The following is a 19,000-nucleotide window of genomic DNA, read 5'->3' on the forward strand; positions in this document are numbered from 1 at the left end:
GCCTTTCTTTTGACAGAAGTGTGCTAGGCAAGAAAAGGACATGTTCAGAGTGAGTAAGGGAGTCAAGTGGGGGAAATGATGGGAAAAGCTAAAAGTCTCATGAGATGGAAAGACAGAGAGCGCCTTTAGAAGGTTTTGGTGCTTCTACGTGAGCTGAGAGGTTATCTAAGTATGAGACAGTGTTTGTGCCAGAAAAAAACTACAGCGTGCTGCTCAGTATTAGAGTTAATGGGTGTGTGTGTGTCTGTCTCAGAGAAAGCTAACGTGTGTGTGGGTGAAAGCACTTGCCTGAAACTCCACTAATCCAGCTAAAAATAAGAACTTGTGCCATGTGACACACAGAGTCTGTAAGATGGCTTCTTCCCGTGAAGAATTAATGCTGCTCAGACAGAAAAGATGCAGTCAGTGCAGACAGACTATGACACATTCACGTGCCTCCTCAGACAAATGAATTCTGAATGCAACTTAAAATGCATTAAATATAATTATTATTAATAACTACTTATTTAATATTGAATTATAGTTAACATAATTTTTCTCCATGAATTGTTGGACAATTTCAAGATAAAACCTTTCCTGCAAATTCTACCATTTTAGGTTTAATGACATTTGCATTTCCCCTACCGCAAAGATGTTTTGAGAAAAAAATCAAAACATGTCATGTCATCATTTAATTTTGAACATGTCAAAGGAGATAGAAAGTTTAATTTTGATACAAACAATATCAACGTTTTTAAACAAAACAAAAGAAATAAAATTCAGTCTCTTAATAAATCAGCATGTTACTGAAACCTTTCTAGCCCCCCGCTGTATATGAGGAACAGCTAAATATGATTTATATACAAAATATGTGAATGGATTTTTTTAAACTACTGTATATGTCTACTTTTTAAGGAATCGTCTTGATTCTGTTTATTTTCTACATTGTTCTTTTAGGATCTCCTCCCTTCTGGTGGATCCCTGTTAATTTTCCCTATATATTTCTTGTCCTCTATCTTCTGTAATTTCTCTCCCTCAATTATTTCTGTCTCAAAAACAAAGCATCACATTTTATATTTATTTTCATGACACTTTATAACAACTTTTCTGTAAAAAACATCAAAAAAAGTTTAATTAATGATATTATTATATTTAAGAACTCTGAAAATGATCAAAAAAAGAATAAAAATTAAATAATTATAAAAAAATATTTTTAAAGAGACCTTGTCCTCTGGTGTGACATCGTTCTCCTGTGGTGGGATAGTGCAGGCGTCACACCAGTGGACATTTTCTGTCACACCATAGGACGTTTCAGCCTTTTTCTGTCAATTAATCCAAGCTAACCTGTCATTAGCAGTAAGCAAGACACATTTGCATAATTATCCATGATTATGTAGCTTAACATGGCGTTTTTAATTAAAAAATATAATTTAGGGGTGTTACACCCAAGGACAACAAAACGTAACACTTTTGTAGTAGTTCCAAAAAAGTTAAATACTTGAACAATATTGAGACAAAGATACATCATGTGCACATGGCATGGAACTCACTGGGGGCTTCGTTAACAGGACCATGAATGGGGTCCTTCAACTAATTAAAGTTGTCTCTTAAATTTGCCGATTTAAATCAGGATATGGTGTCACACCAGAGAACATGGTTTTCAGAGACATGTATCAATGTATCAAGTTCCTACACTTTCAGAAATACATGGATGAAAAAAAACATTGCCATTTAATAAAATAGACACTTGTACAATTATGCCAGAGGTATCTGTTAAAGCAATAAGCCCAAAGAAGCCATGGTTTACAGTACATTTTTAACAGCTACACGTTACACATACCCAAACATACAAAAATGCATGCCTAGATGTTACACCTGATGTACAAATCAAATTGAAAGGAGGAGGGGGGGGGGCTAGATTAACTATCAGTGAAAAAATATATTTTTCTCCTTTGGCCATGTCTTATAACATCTAGGCCACAAAATGGGCCAAAACTGCATCTATTTTCCCCTTACAAATAATAGGATAAAAGAGGGTTATGAGGAGCTTTCATGCTAAAATTTAATGGATGCTCTCTTCACATGTTCACTGTTGAAATAGAGACCTTGAAAAAAACAGAAGGTCATATCAGCCTGCCAGGAAATACAGAAAGAGGGAGAGACAGGCAGTGAAAGTAAGGAGTGCTGCCGCTTAATGGATTATAGGATATGGAAAAAGCTGGATGGGAGGGAGGAAGGGAGAGAAAGAGTGTGTGTGTTCTGTTTTACAAGGGGGATAGTGGAGGTGTGTGTGTTGGGGATGGCATGAGAAAAATTCTGTCACATGCTTTAGAATAAGGGCCCAAGCAGCTCTCTTAGACAGACACGGCTGTAGTGCCACAACAACTAGTACCTACTGTTGTTCATCACACTAGACTGTGACACCATCCTCCTCCTCCTCCACTTCGGCTAATGCTACTTCCTTTCATCCTACACTCCATGCCTCTAGGCAAAAAACCTGCAGATTTATCTAAACTACTGTTCTGGCTCAAGATTAGTGATATAGACCTATATATATTGGCCAGACTGATTAACTGCCTGTTTTGAGATTATCAGCATCAGCCAGCCAATAACTGTTCCCACTTGGCTAATTAACCCTTCTTTGTGTCAGTTGTGTCCAAAATCTACAAACAGCGTTAAAAAATGAATAATAAGCATTTGTATTTTTTTATCCTTTTGAGAATTTTGAGGACCATATTGGGTAACACTTTAGTATAGGGTCCAATTCACACTAATAAGTAGTTGCTTATTAGCATGTCTATAATTAACATATTGGCTGTTTATTAGTGATATTAACAACAACTACCTTATAAACTATTAATAAGCAGCAAATAAGGAGTTAATTGAGGCATAAGTCATAGTTAATGGTTAGTTAATAGTGAGAATTGGACCCTAAAATAAAGTGTGACCTTAACATCCAACAATTTATAATGAAATAATTTCTTTAAACACTGTACAATTTGTTTTCAGTCACCTTTTTTATTTTGTAATGTTCCCAGCTTTGGGTCAAAAAAAGCATTAGCTGCACATTAAAGCATATTAGAAACATACAAATTAAACATACTCCTTTGCATGGCAAGTGCAATTGAAAATATTTAGCATATAAATATTATTTATATGTAATATAATTTACATATAAACACCCAACATTTAGAATAACATAATTTCATTATATGCTATATGGTGAACACAACTTTAAGTGTCCTTTTTATGTTTTTCAGCTCTGGATAAATATTTTAGCTTTGGTTGTACATTAAAACCCATAAAAATTCAACATATTCCTTTGTACGCCAAATCAAAGTTAGTTTTGGTTCGCTTCCGCACTGTAAAAACTGGAGGCTTGTTATTATTGTTTTTCTCACCACTAATTAAGCCGTCTACCTTCAAAGTGCACAAATATGAGATGCCAATTAGTGCTGAATAGCAACATAAATTAAACATAAGATTTGCCTCTAATTGATCATGGGCAGGACACTTTATTTCCATGAATATTAGAAGTCTCATTAGGAGCTTTATTAGGGGAGAATTAAGTTATCCATAGCTCCTGAAATATAAGTGTGACTGCACATTCATGATTAGATATTATCTTAATTACACCAAAACAGAGACAAATGCACAAGTGAGAGCAACAAAAAAAAAACTCACCTTTAATCTTATTCAGTCTTAATATTTACAGAAAAGTGCTCCCATTGCTCGAGCAGATGTCCCTCATCTTGCCATCTTTCTCAGACTTCTCTCGGAGCAACACTTATTTAAATAGCCATGAAAATTCACACATGTACAAACTCATACAAATACAGACTTCCACCCATTCCACAAAGCCCCTAAAAAAATTAACAAAAATCAACACTTTTTTTTTTCAGCAAAAGCAAACATTTTCAAACACACACTGCTCTGGCTCTTTATAAATGTAAATAGACTGTTCCAAAAGTTCAAACACAGCTTTCAAAATGAGCATTGATTAATGAATATGGATGCGAAACATTTTTTCCACATTTACATTACACTGAAATGACCTCTTTGTATTATATTAGTCCTCGTATTATATTAGATCATTTATAAATCTAAATTTATCATTTTAAGAGCGCAGGGCTATATTTACTATAGAGCTGGGTCATAAGTTAATTAAAGCAGCACTAAAAATAGCCACCATTTTTTTCACTATTTAATAATTCACACTTAAATGTGAATGGCCTGCTATATAAAGGAGGTTTAAGAACCTTCCAGCTGGACGTTTATTACTTCTGACAAAATCTATCTGCCAGTCTCTCATGCTCTCTTCCTCTCCTTACCTGTCCTTTTCTCTCAGTGTGCTTAATGAACCAATAAATTTCATCCATCTCACCCTGTTATATTAATAAGGTAATTTCAGAATCTCCAAATCTCTTCTGAGGAGATCCAGCACTGGCCTTTCAATCAAACATCCTCTTATCTCCACGGGATCGTCTCCTGACTAACTCCTGCTCCATCCAGCTGCCATAACCGCTGCCGTCTCTCAGGCTCTCCTAATCTCCTGTCTGACCTCCACTCTCTTTCTATTATTGTCATTGTCATTGCTGTGTCTTCAACCTGTTCCCTTCACTACGGACCCTTATGTCTCTTATATATTCCACTCTCTGTATTATTAAGCACAAGAATTAGAGAGATTCTTTTCATTTTTGATTTAAATGGTTTTTGAAATTATTATTTTAAAGAAAACAAAAGTATTTTTGTAATATTTTGTATCATCACTTGGTCCAGTTTCATATATGGTGCACTTTAAGTGATTTTTAATTGTTTTGAGTGGACAATTCACACATTTATGTCTTTGCATTGGCTAAATAGGTCAAAATTCTTTACTAAGCCAGTCTGAAGACTTTGATGTGTTTTCTGCCTGCCTGGCGTTTATGCCACCCATATATGGGGAGTGGGAATCTGACAGCGTGAAAGCAAAAACATTCTTGTTAAATGACATATTTACCTTTATTGTCAGTTGTTAGTCTGTCATGCAGGAATGCTATTTTCCTACTGTTGTTTTTGACAACACTGAGATTTGCTACTGCTGTCCTGCTCCATCTTTAATTCATTTTTGAGGGTGGGTTTTAGGACAATGGGGCATATCTGTTCATACTGCAAACAAACTGGTTTTGTTTAACAGTTAAATGTCTTTCATGCATTGTGGAAAAACTGCAAAATTTGCTTACATAACTGCTATCTAAAAGGCATTTGTCAGTAATATGGCCTACACAGAAACCAAAATAGCAAATATAATGTGGATCCATTAATCTCACTCATCCTCACTGACCTTTTTTAAAGAAAGACCTGTTTCAGCACTGGTCTTTCACACCTTGGATCTGAAAAAGACTCCAGAAATGGGTGTGTAAAACTGTTGAAAAGTGTGAGTGTAGAGGGTGTAGAGACCTACAACACACTCATTATACAGACAAATGAATATTAAAATATATTTAAAACAGAAAAAAACACAGGCAGTTTTTTTTTTTTACGCTTCTTTTAATTTTTGATCTATATCGTTTGCGGTGTATCACAATAATCCGTTGTGCAGTCACGTTTTTCAAATCAAAGCCCATCACAGACGAACCCAAAAGAGACTATTTGTCTTGAAGGATTTCTAGGTTTTTCTTCCCTCACATTTTTTTGGATTTCACTGCTCTATAAATATGATTTATGCTTGATTTATGAAAGCTGGTTACTTTATATTTTTATTATTCAGAGATTTTTTTATATGTTGATGCTATGAAAATCCTCATGAACTTCTAATGGAAATGGATCAAGCCATTTGTTTTATTAATATTTGTTCTTGTTCAATTTCCATCAGACATTTTATATAGTCTAGCCTGTCTAGCCTCAAAGACATTTTTCTCTCTTCTGTCTCGTCTTCTCCTCGTTTCACATTTCACACTGACCAGAAGCTCTCCTTTTGCTGACCTGCCTTGCATGTGGGATTGCGGGACAGAGATTTCTAACACACACACACACACACACACACACAATACATGCTGGCAGTGTCGCTTCGTAAAAGACCTCAATTGGAAATCAGTGGAGAATGAAACTGAATTTGTGAGCCTGGCAACTCGATACAGGCATGGTAACTTCATCCATCACACAAAGCTGCTCTGATTTTCCTTTCTCTCTGAACAAGAATAAAATCATATGGCCAGCAGGCCAACCCAGTGGGGCTTTCAGACCATAGAGGAGCCCTGTAGGGTCATTCTCGTTGGTTTTGATTGTGCTAAACACTCTGAAACACAAGGTTTGATTGAGTTCATTCCTCATTCACCCATCTTTCTTGTACTTGCCTCCTATAATAAATGGAAATATCTTTCAGTATCTCCTTTTGCAAGCCCTAAAGCAATGCAGACATTTAACTGGTTTGTAAAGTCTTTTATGCGGGACAGGCATTATTTATCCTAGATAGACGCTATAAACAGACCCTCATTTTAATGTGTGAACACCAGACATTTCATTAATAAAAGTCTCTAGGTGATGCATCTCATTTGAGACCAGCAGATCAGTATATTTCCATTTTATTCATTCTTAACCCTTTGTTTGTGATACAATCCATACAATTACTGTGTGCACATACAGTATATTTCCTCATACTGCGTATCAAACAGGATAGGTTTTAGACTTCAAATACGTATCCACTAAAGGCTTATACAGTACATAAATAAAAGGCCTAGCTGTGAGTGACAGTATAACACTGCAGTCCCTTTGTGCCGTTTTTCACAAGGTCAACAGCCTTTACAAGGTGTGACTGTGCAACACAAACAATAGTCAAGCTAAAACTGTCAACATTTGATATCACACGCAAATGCACACACCAGCAGACAATAATGCAGATGTGCAACCTCAATACTGATGTGTGTATCTTTATATCCGCATAAAAGCTTGATCCTGACTTTTGGGGATGGTAAAAAAAATTATAAAACAGCTATGACAACATCTGAAATTTACAATATTTTAATGCAGATACATACATATATTCAGTGCAAATTATATGTATTTGGATAAAGCATCTGCTAAAAGAAAAAATATAAATGTTAATATACATATCTTTATTCTGCAAAATACAAAGACATTGTCCTTCACCATCGCTGCATTGTGCTTTATGATGCCAGTTCAGTAAACAAGATTCAGTAAGATTCAGAAGCATTAATATGACAATATGGGCAGATATTTTGTCAATGTTTTCTTCACCAACGAAAACAGTTATGAGCAATACTACAGCAGAATACCATTGTTTTTTTGTCTGAATGAATCAGCTTTGTTGAAATGATTGAGTGAACAGCTGCATGACTCACTCATTATTGGTCAGTTCCTAAATAAATCAGCATGTTTTAAGGAATCATTTGAACGAGCGATTCAAAAGACTCATAAAAACAAACACTGTTGTACTGGTGTAACAATGCAACTTGCAGCTGCTAATAAAAATTATGGATTACAAGGGCCAAAGCTAATTTTTGTATATCTATATCTATTTATCAATTAATTCTAGAATTTGTTTGTACATCTATATGTACATGCTTTTTGAAAGCAGATCCTATTATGGAAACAGGTAATTGTGACCCAGAATACCATATAATTAGTTAAAATACAGAATAAGAGGATGATCAAAATAAAGATGAAGGAGAAAAGGGTACAAAAGGAAACCTCATCTGCAGATAAGTTCAGCTGAATTGAGACAAAGATTTGCTTAGCCAGCTAAGTAAAAGACAATGAGCCCTTGAAAGCTGTCACTGCTGGTATTATTCTAGGAGGTGTGATCTCTCAGCATGATGTGCACACAGGGAAGTATGTGCTGATCTAATGAAAATCCTAACCCTTCAGTTTATACAGTAGGTGCATTATAAAGCTAGAAGGTCTGGAGTGTGTAAGGGCCTCTGATGTGCCCTTGTTATGAGACCACCTTATCTGCTGAAATGGGGGGACATCTACCATCTATCAGTGATGAAATCAAACACGGGTAGGATACAGATAATTGAAATTCTATCCTCCCCAAGGCCTGTGAACAAAACTGCTGAGAGATCACTATCATGTGCCTGCATCGTCTGGGGTTCAAGCGAGGGCTGTCCGCCCAGACCAGAGGCTCACGAGAGCAGATACAGGGTGAGTACAGGAGACTCTGCTGACAGCATACAAATCAGTCCAAGGCAAAACACACACTGTACAAGTGACCTCCTGGACTTAAACTAGGAAAGAAAATGAAATAAAGAAACATTGAGGCTGTCAATCAACATTATTGAATTTTATAATGAACTGGCTGAGCACTGGAAGGCTGAGTATCGAGCAGTTTGCTGAAGAGGTGTACCACGATAAGTCCTTTAGATGCACCAAACTTAGATGCTCATCCAAGCTAGGAAGGTGGCAGCATGAAGGAGATTTGATTTTCTTCATGATAGAAAAACTGATTACTTAATGAGACATATGCTACAGCCATTACCTTCAACCCCCTGAGCTCCAATGATATTACATTAGCTGAATAATTACCCATAAAACTAGTAGTCAAGCTTTCTGAAAATAAAGTAGCACAACCCAGAGATAAAAAAAACAAACATTTAATGAATCTTAGTGATATCCTTAAAATTAATTTGTGAAAATCCAGTTTTTGCAGTTTTTTAATTATCTTTTTCACCCAACACTCCAAAAAAACAGCAACTTAAGTGATTTTGATCATTGTAAATGATTGTTTCTTTTTTTTTTTTACTGTAGTATGCTATTTTGTATAACATAAGCATTAATATGAACATATGTGGGGTCATTTTCCATCATCTATATAGGCCTATATGCAATGATTTTAAGCTCAGATTTATATTCAGTGAGTAAACAGAAAAATTTCATGCTGTCATATAGCAATAATGAACTATTAACCTACTGTATGAACTATATTGGGAAAAGTTGATCTTAAAATGACTATAGCACAACATGATGCATGAATCTATGTATTAGAGTAGCCTTTTTATAAAGCCTCTTATAACTCAATGTTTTACCATTGACCATACTTCTCAGTGATGCTAGTACAATCATAAATTCAGTAAAAAAAAAAAAAAACTAAATTATTCAACCCTGCTCTTTATAGATGTCCTTTATGTCGATGATTCACATGACTGATTCTGAGTCACTGAAATGATTGACTGCAATGAATCTTTTGAAACTAAAAGACCTCAACAGTGACTCAACTCTGAGTTCCGTTGTAATGACCCAAATTCTACCTTCCCTGACTCACTTATCTGAACCAGCATTGTGAAGATCAGAACTTTGACTTCCTATAATGACCAACAGCAGGCACTTCAGTGAAATATTATTGATCGCAGCTTTTACATGTATAATGGCCTGTTTGACCTCATGTGAGGCTGACTAGCATTGGATAAAAATACTGTGGGACAAACACTATATGTTTTTCAACAAGGTATATTCGCTTGTTAAGTCTGACGTCACATAGCAGCGCTTCCGTGTCCAAACGCTCTATTACCAAACGCATCAGTTACCACGAGAAAACAACAAAAGGTGCTAATATAAACTCACAATGTGATAGAATACTAGCGAAAAAGTTATAATCTTAACCTTTAACTCCATACCGAAGTCCCAGATAGGCAGACAATGAAAATATAAATATAAAAAAAAAATGTATAAAAATTATTTGTGTTTGGGACGCTGTGAGCACGGAGACTGTAGTGTATACCATATTGCATAACAAAATCTTGGACTATATTCTGCTATGCAGGGTAGTCCCTAGCTGACGTGGGGCCCGGTGTAAGGTAGGAATCGGGGCCCCCCTTGGTCCATTTGTGATCGCATTCTGGGGATGGGGGTGCGGGGGTGGAGTGTGGGTCCCTTCGCCACGAGGCCTAATGCGACCGCACCAGCTGCACCCCACTAAGGACGGCCCTACTGCTACGTTGACAATGTCAGATGGCTTTTCATACATCATCATACATGCTAAACTGTACGTCCCAAAATACATTTTCACTATATTTTTTTTTCTATTTTCTCATACTGTGAAAATAACACTTGTCAGGTCAAATCCATACTTGGTTTTATTTTCTAAAGCTTTTAGCTTTTTTCCTATTTATTTAAAAGCATACGATAGCAAAGGCAATTGTCAGAATAAGAATGGACAAAGGAACAGATGTTTTTCCTTTTGTCATTTACTATAGCAGTAACTCTAGCTGTTAACTGTGGTTTCAGAGCATGTTGTAAATAGTCAGGGATCAGCTTGGATCAATAACTGAGGGAAATTGGATGGGACCTTTGAAAGATACCTCTTTGAACAAGGAAACATTTTATGGCAGGATGGCTATAACAGGTTGCTTTTGTTTCATCCAGTCTTAAGTTAATTGTATGCAAATAAAACTCAAAAAAGCCAATATCTGAACAGGAGTCAGATTTATTGCAATTCACTTGTTTATCAACAGGCTTTTGAGTAAAACAGCCTAATGAAAGAACCCAAAGAAACCAAAATACTATAACTATACGAAAAACTATACAAAGTTGTTTTTACTTAATCGTATTTGATTTTACTATGATAAATTAAGATGAAGTATTTCCATAATCAGGTGACATGACAGATACGTTCATTGTGTTTTTCGACCTTCTGAACAGTGCATCCCGCTTTCGCATCTGTTATACCAAAAGTCACCTTGGAAGATAACTGAGTGGCGCGAGAGATGGCGCAAATGGAACTGAATATCCTATGGCCGCAAGACTGCACACAACCACCGACTTTCAATGGGAACGAGTCACATGACTATACTACGGCAATGACACCGCTTTATTTTGGTCCATCAGACTCTTAAAGAATATCTATAATTAGAGCTCGTCTCGTGCGGCCGATTTTGACCGAAAGTGCACGAATTCGTTCGGGTTTGGGGTCCCGCGACAGGAGCTCTTGAGCTTTAAAGCAGGCTAAAATGAAGCCTTTGATTTTTTCAGGTGTCCCATGCAGGATATGGTGATTTTAGAAATTCTCCCTCACTTTAAGAGTAATATCACCTGACATACGCACGGGGATTCAGTGCAGTGTTTGCTGGAAATTGCATGACATAAAAGGTGCATTATGATACATAACGTTTTTCTCAAGGTGAGATCCGGACACCTCGCGCTCTTACCTTCAGCTGTCGCCTTGCCATGTCTGTCGGCTGCTTGGCGTTGAAGGGATAGGCGATGCATCGCATCACAAAGACATAGAGTTGCAGCTTCTTCTTTCGTTCCTCTTCTTCCCGCTGCAATTTCTCTACGTCTTCCTTTTCCTGCTCGCTGGCAGCCGACGGGCTCGGGCTGGATGGTCGCGCACTGGAGCCTCGCGTGGCGGGCTGAAGCCTATCGGAGCTCTCGCTGGTCCTGCTGGGGGAGATGCGAGAGGAACCGGACTGAGGAGCCATCACCTCTCGGCTTTCCTCCTCCACTATCCCGTCCGATTCCTCTTCGCTGGAGGATGGATCCAACATTTTTGCTCTCGGACGGCGCTCGCCTAACCGTACAAGTGAATTAAACGCACGATGGGATGTTTACAGCGTGGAAACCTATCAGTTTGTTGACGTAGCGTTCGGCATTCAGAGGGCTGGTCGACTGGCGGTGAATTTTTAATCTCCTGAAACACTTCGGGTGCGGAAGCAGACACTGCAATCTCTTCACACGGCCAGAGCAAAGATGCTGCTGCATACGTGTTCCGTGCTGTGCCTCCGTTCGCCAGTCATTGCGAGGGACTCGGGAGGAACTGGGATGGGAGGGGCGCGCGCAATGAAAAGAGCGAATGATGGCCACTTCCTGCTGAGTCTCTGAGACGCAGGCGCTGTCCGCGGTGCTGGATGAGAGAGCGGGTCATTTCGGTCGCAAAAATGGTGAGGATAGTTGACACCGAAAATGTGCTGTTATTTCATTTGACCTCTGGACTTTACTCACAGGACAGGGACTTGTCAAATTACATCACCATATTTCACATATTTTCACAAGTCATCACAATTGTGAACTATTTCTGTAATTAGTTAACTATCCCCAATGTTGGGGAGTAACTAGTTACATATAAGTAAATTATGTAGGGTGAATTCAGGTAAAGTGGGCCACTTTTTGTAATTCATGTAATTTAGATAACTAGATTTTTTTTATGTTCTTCTTCTTTTTTTTACTTTTGTTCACTTTGGACCAGCTATAATATTTCAATTTGAATACACTTAACATAAAATGTTATTTGCAAGATATATATCAATAAATATTCTGAGGTCATGTACTCATGTACTCATGTAACTTTCTTTTCAGGTAAAGTGGGCCAGCTGGTCTGGTAAAATGGGCCATCCCTTATTTATCAAAAATAAAATATTAATTAAAAACACATGACATATGTCTCTGGACCACAAAACCAGTCATAAGTCGCACAAGTATATTTGTAGCAATAGCAATAGCCAACAATACATTGTATGGGTCAAAATGACTGATTTTAAGTACAGATCATGTTCCATTAAGATTAAGATATTTTGTAAATATCCTACTGTAGATATATCAAAACTTAATTTTTCATTAGTAATATGCATTGCTATAAGGACTGAACCCCCCCCCCCCCCCTTTTTTATTTATTATTTCTTTTCTTTTTTTCTTTTTTTTTTGCACCCTCAGATTCCAGACTTTACAAATAGTTGTATCTCAGCCAAATATTGTCTTATACATCAATGGAAAGTTTATTTATTCAGCTTTCAGATGAAGTAGGAAAAAAATGTTTAATTAAATTTACAGTTACTTATGAAAATGTTAACAATTACAAAGGAGGTTATATCTGTAATTTTTACACACACACCCACATACTGTACAGATTTAATTGACTTACTGCATACATTTCAGTGACTGCTCTAAAATATGAGACACCAATGTTTCAGGAGTTTAGTACACAGAATCGGACACATGCTCATTCCATAATTGTTTTATTTCCTATTTGGGATTATGTATTTGCTTTATTTTTTTAAGATTAACTCAAGATTAACTTTTTCGAGGCATTGTTAGATTCCAGTATCATTTATTAAACTATCTCTTGTTATGATTATAAATCTGCATTTCACCTCATAACTATCACAAAGTGAAAAGAGGTGTTTAAGTCTGAATTTGTGGCTTTGCCTTCAAATGTAATTTTTATAATCTTGATTAAATTTGAATCTTGATGAAGGATTTTTATAAATAAAGTGACAGTAATCAGTGTTGTGTATTACAGTAAGGTTAACCCTGCGTAGGTTACATATTTTAAAATGATTAACAGTTGAAAACATTAGAAATTTTATAAAGTAACTGAAATAGTACTCTACTTATTACATTTAAGAAAGGGTAACTTGAAGTCTGACGCCTATTACATTTCCATGGTAACCTTCCCAACACTGGCTACATCCTAAAACATCATAAAACACAATATATACATAAAATAGCCTATATCCTATTATTTAATTTTTAATGCTTTTTCACTGAAAAAAAAATAGTGTAGAATCAATTTTCTCTCTGAAATTCCTGCAACATTTTACAATCAATTACAAAGAATCTTCTGTGCTTCTTGTGGTAACTATTTTTTATTATTATTCATAGGCTGTATTCTAGTCAAAATATCATCATTTGATATGACTGAATCAACCTGATAACGTTAAACCAGTGAATTTAAAGTTCAGAAAGTCAAAATGAAAAAAATATTTATTATTATTTATTAAGTAGACATGACATTATCCAGTAGTTTGTGTACTGTTGGACTAAATTTGGATTAAATCTTTTACTTTTTACACCTCAGAGTGACTGTCCTCTGCCATTTAGCAGAAGCTTTTCTATCCAATGCGATTTCCCTTACTATGGCAACAGTGCCTCTGGAGAAGCCTGGGGTTAAGTGTTTGACTCAAGGGCACTTTGGTGCTAGGGGTTTTGTTTGTAGTTTAAAGCAACACGTCTTAAGGTCATTTTGTGGGCTTTTCTAGAGGAGCAGCTAGTCAAAGAGCGACAAAATACCAACATTAGGTGTTTCCAACCGTATCCACAGGGGACAAAATCAATAAACAGCAGACACAAAGAAATAAAATCAGATAAATTATGTTGGCAGCTGATAAAAGGATAGTCTGATTTATGATGAGCCCCACTCTTATGTGAAACCTGCTCTTTCTCAACTATGACATGTTAAACAACATCCACGGTAAAAGATTTAGGATCTGTTGCCTTCAAAAACAAATACATATTTCAGTTAGTTTTTGACAGCACTGAATTTTTAACATTATTGGCTTACATTCTTGCCATCTCGTGACTGTGACAAATTTTATCATCACACACAGCCCTGCAGCAAGAATTCATCCTTGACTATGTACAGTCATATAACCATATATCCAAAGGCTTATGTGAATTTTTTCTGATGGATAGGGGAAATGTACTTTAGTCGTGTTGACTGCATTTTGATCATTTATCAGGAATATTCAACCACTATAAAATCAAAAGCAAATAGTGCAGATAGACAGTGTTTAACATGACAATTGTGTAATAAGTATACAGAGAGACTTCAGGGCTTGACTTTGGACAGTTCATTTTAATGAAATAAATAATTATCACTGTTAATATAAAAGGGTGTGTGTAATTTACATTTTAAAACAAAGTGTTCAGTTTACCACAAACCTTGTTTGCTCATATAATTAAAAAAATCCATTATAAATCCCCATAGGAAAAAGTATTCCAGGTTTTAACGTCACATCTGCAGCACTCTATAATGTATTAAACAAAAAAGGTTTTAAGCATGAGAAGGCTATAATCATAAAAACGTTGTTTCTGAAACTACTCAATACTGACATGAATAATCTCTCACTGTGTTCATCTGTATGTTTACCTTTCAATGGATTACTAACAAATAACAACACTCTGATCATTTAGTGAAAATATGATTTTGAAACTGTAACATAAACATCATATTCTTTATGTATAATAAATGTCATCATCACACACAGCCCTGTGGCAAGACTTAGTCCCTGGCTATATAGTCATAAATCGAACGGCTTATGGGAAATTTTCCAGATGGATGGGGAAATGTACTCCAATCATGCTGACTGCATTTTGATCATTTATCAAGATTATTCACCCACTGTGAAATCAAAGTAGAGCAACAGATAGTCAACATTTGACAAAGACTTCTGGACTATTCATTCTAAGAAAAAGGATAGTGAAAAAGTAAAAGAATATCCTCCATAAAAGTTGGCAAACAGAAATACCCTTCAAACTGTAACATGCACTTTGTTCTTTGGGCTTGCCAGAGAATTAGCAGTTAAGACTATAAATATAAAGTCCCGATGGTTCAGACTATCGCACCAGATGTTCAGTTAAAGCGGTGCTCTCCAAAAACATGTCTGCATGTTCACACATTTGCTAAATATAGCTCAATGAGTGTTCAGTTTATTTCAGAATAATCACACTCCTCGAATGTGTCGATGAACCTAACTGATATGGAAATATATTCTGCTGCAACAAAAGCAATTATACAGTACACACAACAACCCACTTTTTTATTGTAAGGATATCTTACCGAACATATACTCAGTCACTCACTGAATACACGTTTAGTAATGCTTTTTAAAAAAATTAATAAAAGAACCTGTTCTCAAACCAAATGACTGCTTCATGGTTCAGTCAGGAGACGGGATCATCACATTATACAGGCCATGAAAGATTCTCTTTGGAGGTGTGCTATCATGTCCTGTAGCACAGATATTCAGTGTTCCAGACCACAGGTACCACCCCAGGTGTTTCCAGAACAGTGCTGCTATGCTAGCACTTCCTGTTCGGGCTTTCTCCAGTGGATGTTGTCACAAATGGTTCTCCAGATCCCCCATCACCCCCCCCCCCCCCCAACCCTTGCTCCATCTGCAGCAGCACTCTCTCTGCATCTTAACCATCAATAATTGATTTGAGTTTCTCTCTGCCCTGCTTTACTTCAGCTTCAATGTATGTCTTGCCATCTCTCTGATGGAGGAACTTGTATAGTAAAGCTAATATTGGCTTGCAGTGTTTTTGGCTTGGAGAACAAATCCATTTCTGGTGATGTTTTGTATGTACCTATTTCTTTTTACAACATTTATATTATATTTATATTATATAAGTTAGCACATGCACAACATTATATTGTCTAATCATGCATTAAACATTTTGAAGGCCACACCTTGTATGTAAAGTAATAGTATGTAAAGTAAAAGCATGTTTTGTGTTTGTTTACATATATATATATATATATATATATATATATATATATATATATATATATATATATATATATATATATATATATATATATATATACCGTATATAGATACAGTACAGACCAAAAGTTTGGACACACCTTCTCATTCAAAGAGTTTTCTTTATTTTCATCTCTCAGGGAACTCCTTCAAGACTGTTGGAAGACCATTTCAGGAGACTACCTCTTGAAGCTCATCAAGAGAATGCCAAGAGTGTGCAAAGCAGTAATCAAAGCAAAAGGTGGCTACTTTGAAGAACCTAGAATATGACATATTTTCAGTTGTTTCACACTTTTTTGTTATGTATATAATTCCATATATAATTCCACATGTGTTAATTCATAGTTTTGATGCCTTCAGTGTGAATCTACAATTTTCATAGTCATGAAAATAAAGAAAACTCTTTGAATGAGAAGGTGTTTCCAAACTTTTGGTCTGTACTGTATGTACATATATATACAGTATACATATATGCATTTGGGGTTTGTGTGCATGTTACATGATTTCAAATTAGACATCAAAATCTGACAATATGTCAGTGATTAATTCACAATAGAGGCAGAAGCAGTTCATTTAATTCCATCTATATCTTCTTCTGCGGAAAAAGACAAAATGGGTTATTAATAGAATGATTTGAGCTGGCCTTGACCCTGCCATTTTCACATCCTTACTCCGCTCCTTTTTTCCTACTTTGACTTTAATACCTTAGCCATGACAGTTCCATAATTGCTGTATTTCAGGATTCTTACCAGCCCTCTGCTCTCTCTCTCTTACTCTGTACATAAAATAATGCTGAACACTCAGAAGTGTCAAGCCAAATCAAACCGAGGAGTCACTTTATAATTATAAATAGATGGATGGATGGAAGGATGGATGGATGATAGATAGATAGACTGTAAAAATGAGTCTTTAAAATAAATTTATATATTGATAAAAATAGCAATATGATAAAATAAAAAGGAAAATGTTTCCTTTTCCTGGAATGTTTAGAACTGACTACAATTAGTAACATTTCTTGTTGTGTTCATCTATGTTTTGCTACTAAAACATCACTGTAAAAATGACTTAGAACTGTAACAAATATAAATGATTAATTACATTATTTATGTCCTATATTTTAATATGAGTCTAACATACAGGCCGCATTCTCTCTCTCTCTGCATGTATAACCATAAACAAGCTCTCAAAATGCATGCACATCTGTGTACTAGATTCAGACATGCTATACACGTTCATTCTACAAACATCTTATAAACATTGTTTCCTTGCTCGGTGTAAGGCAATTAGACTGATCTGAAAAGAAACAACACTGAGGGGATGGGAGTGTGGGAAGAGGTGCACTGTTCTGGTAATCAATCAATTGAACAAGCATTATTTGCATATTCATCAATTCACCCCTCCAACCCAAAAGCACCTCCCTCAAATGACAGATTTTAAACAGTGAATATATGCACATGTATTGACAAATAGATTTTTAAAGGGGGTTCAGTTCAGACTCTTAAGCAAAACCAGTTTTAACTCTTCCATGAAAACTGAAAAATATTGATGATATCATTGTCCAATATAATGCACTGTAAAATAATATTGTGCCTTCCACGTATATCACTTATTACTATAGAAAATCATGAACATTGAACTATTTTACTTTGATATAGCTGCCGGTTTCAATAGAAAATACATCAGTACAAGAACGAAAATCACACTCGTCAAGCCATTTGATGGTTTCTTTAACTCATAATGTCATGGAGTAAATAACATCTAAAAAACGCTCAGCCTTGCTTCTTGACTGTGTGACATTATTAGACTGTGTTTGTGTGTGTGTGTGTGTGTGTCATATCAGTGGGTCAATGGCAAAGGCTGAATCTGAGTGCTTAAAGACGTGGTTGTAAAGCTCTCATAACACTTTTAGTCTCTCTGTCTTTTTATCCCTCAGTCACACTTTTCTTTCTATGTTCAAACAAGCTGATGAAACAGGATATTTATTTACAAGTATGATGAATGCACCTATTATTCAGTTTCCATGACCACATGCACGTCTGTGCAGATTTTTAGATCTATATTCATCAGACACAGTATATTCAAGTCCTTGAGTTTTATTGATCAGAATTAGACCTACTCTAAGTGGAACAACTCACAACAGCTCCTCACTTATGCTTCAGTCATCTTTCAGATGTATATGGTTCATCAAAGACTACACCAATATTATGAGACCAACTACATTCATGCTTCCAGGCATCTGTCTTTTACCTCTCTGTACCCTTTTCTAGAACAGAGCCAGGTTTAAGAGGACCATTATTTCTATAGAGCTCTTTAATGCACTGGTCCTTGATCTGGTACAGCACCAGGCAGAACAGCAGTGACACCAAAGGCTACGTCTGCACTGTTAAGTTCCCTCGTTCGGAAGTGAGTCTCATCTTAGCACTCACCTCTTTCCACCTCTATAATTACAGCAAAAGAAGAAGAATGGTGATTAGATGATGATCACTCTAGAATGATCTGTGATTCTCAACCAGAGCCTACTTACAAGGATAGTTAACCCAAAAGAAGATATTTACACTGTAAAAAATAAGTGTAATTTTAACTGTAAAATTTTGTAAAAACGCTACGGAAAAAAACTGATAATAGGTTAACAGTAAGTTCCCGTACTATATACAGGGAAAAACTGTAAAAGATCTAACAAAGCATTTAATGTAAATTTACAGTAAAATTCTGTTAATTATACAGCTTTTAGAAGTAAAAAAAGAACAAATCAATGTATAATT

The 19,000-nt window shown here is 36.0% G+C and overlaps 1 protein-coding gene across 7 annotated transcripts in view; it reads right to left on the reverse strand.

The window, feature by feature from the left end:
- The window catches only part of LOC127959503 (calcium-dependent secretion activator 1), a 72,862-nt gene extending 61,134 nt beyond the window's left edge, over window positions 1-11,728 (reverse strand). For 3 of the 7 annotated variants that reach the window (XM_052558723.1, XM_052558722.1, XM_052558721.1), the window contains exon 1: window positions 11,124-11,726. In XM_052558723.1, coding sequence (XP_052414683.1) covers window positions 11,124-11,462 — 339 coding nt within the window. In that variant the 5' untranslated portion in view covers window positions 11,463-11,726. Of the gene's footprint in view, window positions 1-11,123 lie in introns of all 7 variants that reach the window. The other 4 variants (XM_052558725.1, XM_052558724.1, XM_052558720.1 and 1 more) reach the window with 2 other exon arrangements.
- Window positions 11,729-19,000: the final 7,272 nt, after the last annotated feature.

Source organism: Carassius gibelio, chromosome B6 (genome assembly GCF_023724105.1).
Source record: "Carassius gibelio isolate Cgi1373 ecotype wild population from Czech Republic chromosome B6, carGib1.2-hapl.c, whole genome shotgun sequence".
Lineage (NCBI taxonomy): Eukaryota > Metazoa > Chordata > Actinopteri > Cypriniformes > Cyprinidae > Carassius > Carassius gibelio.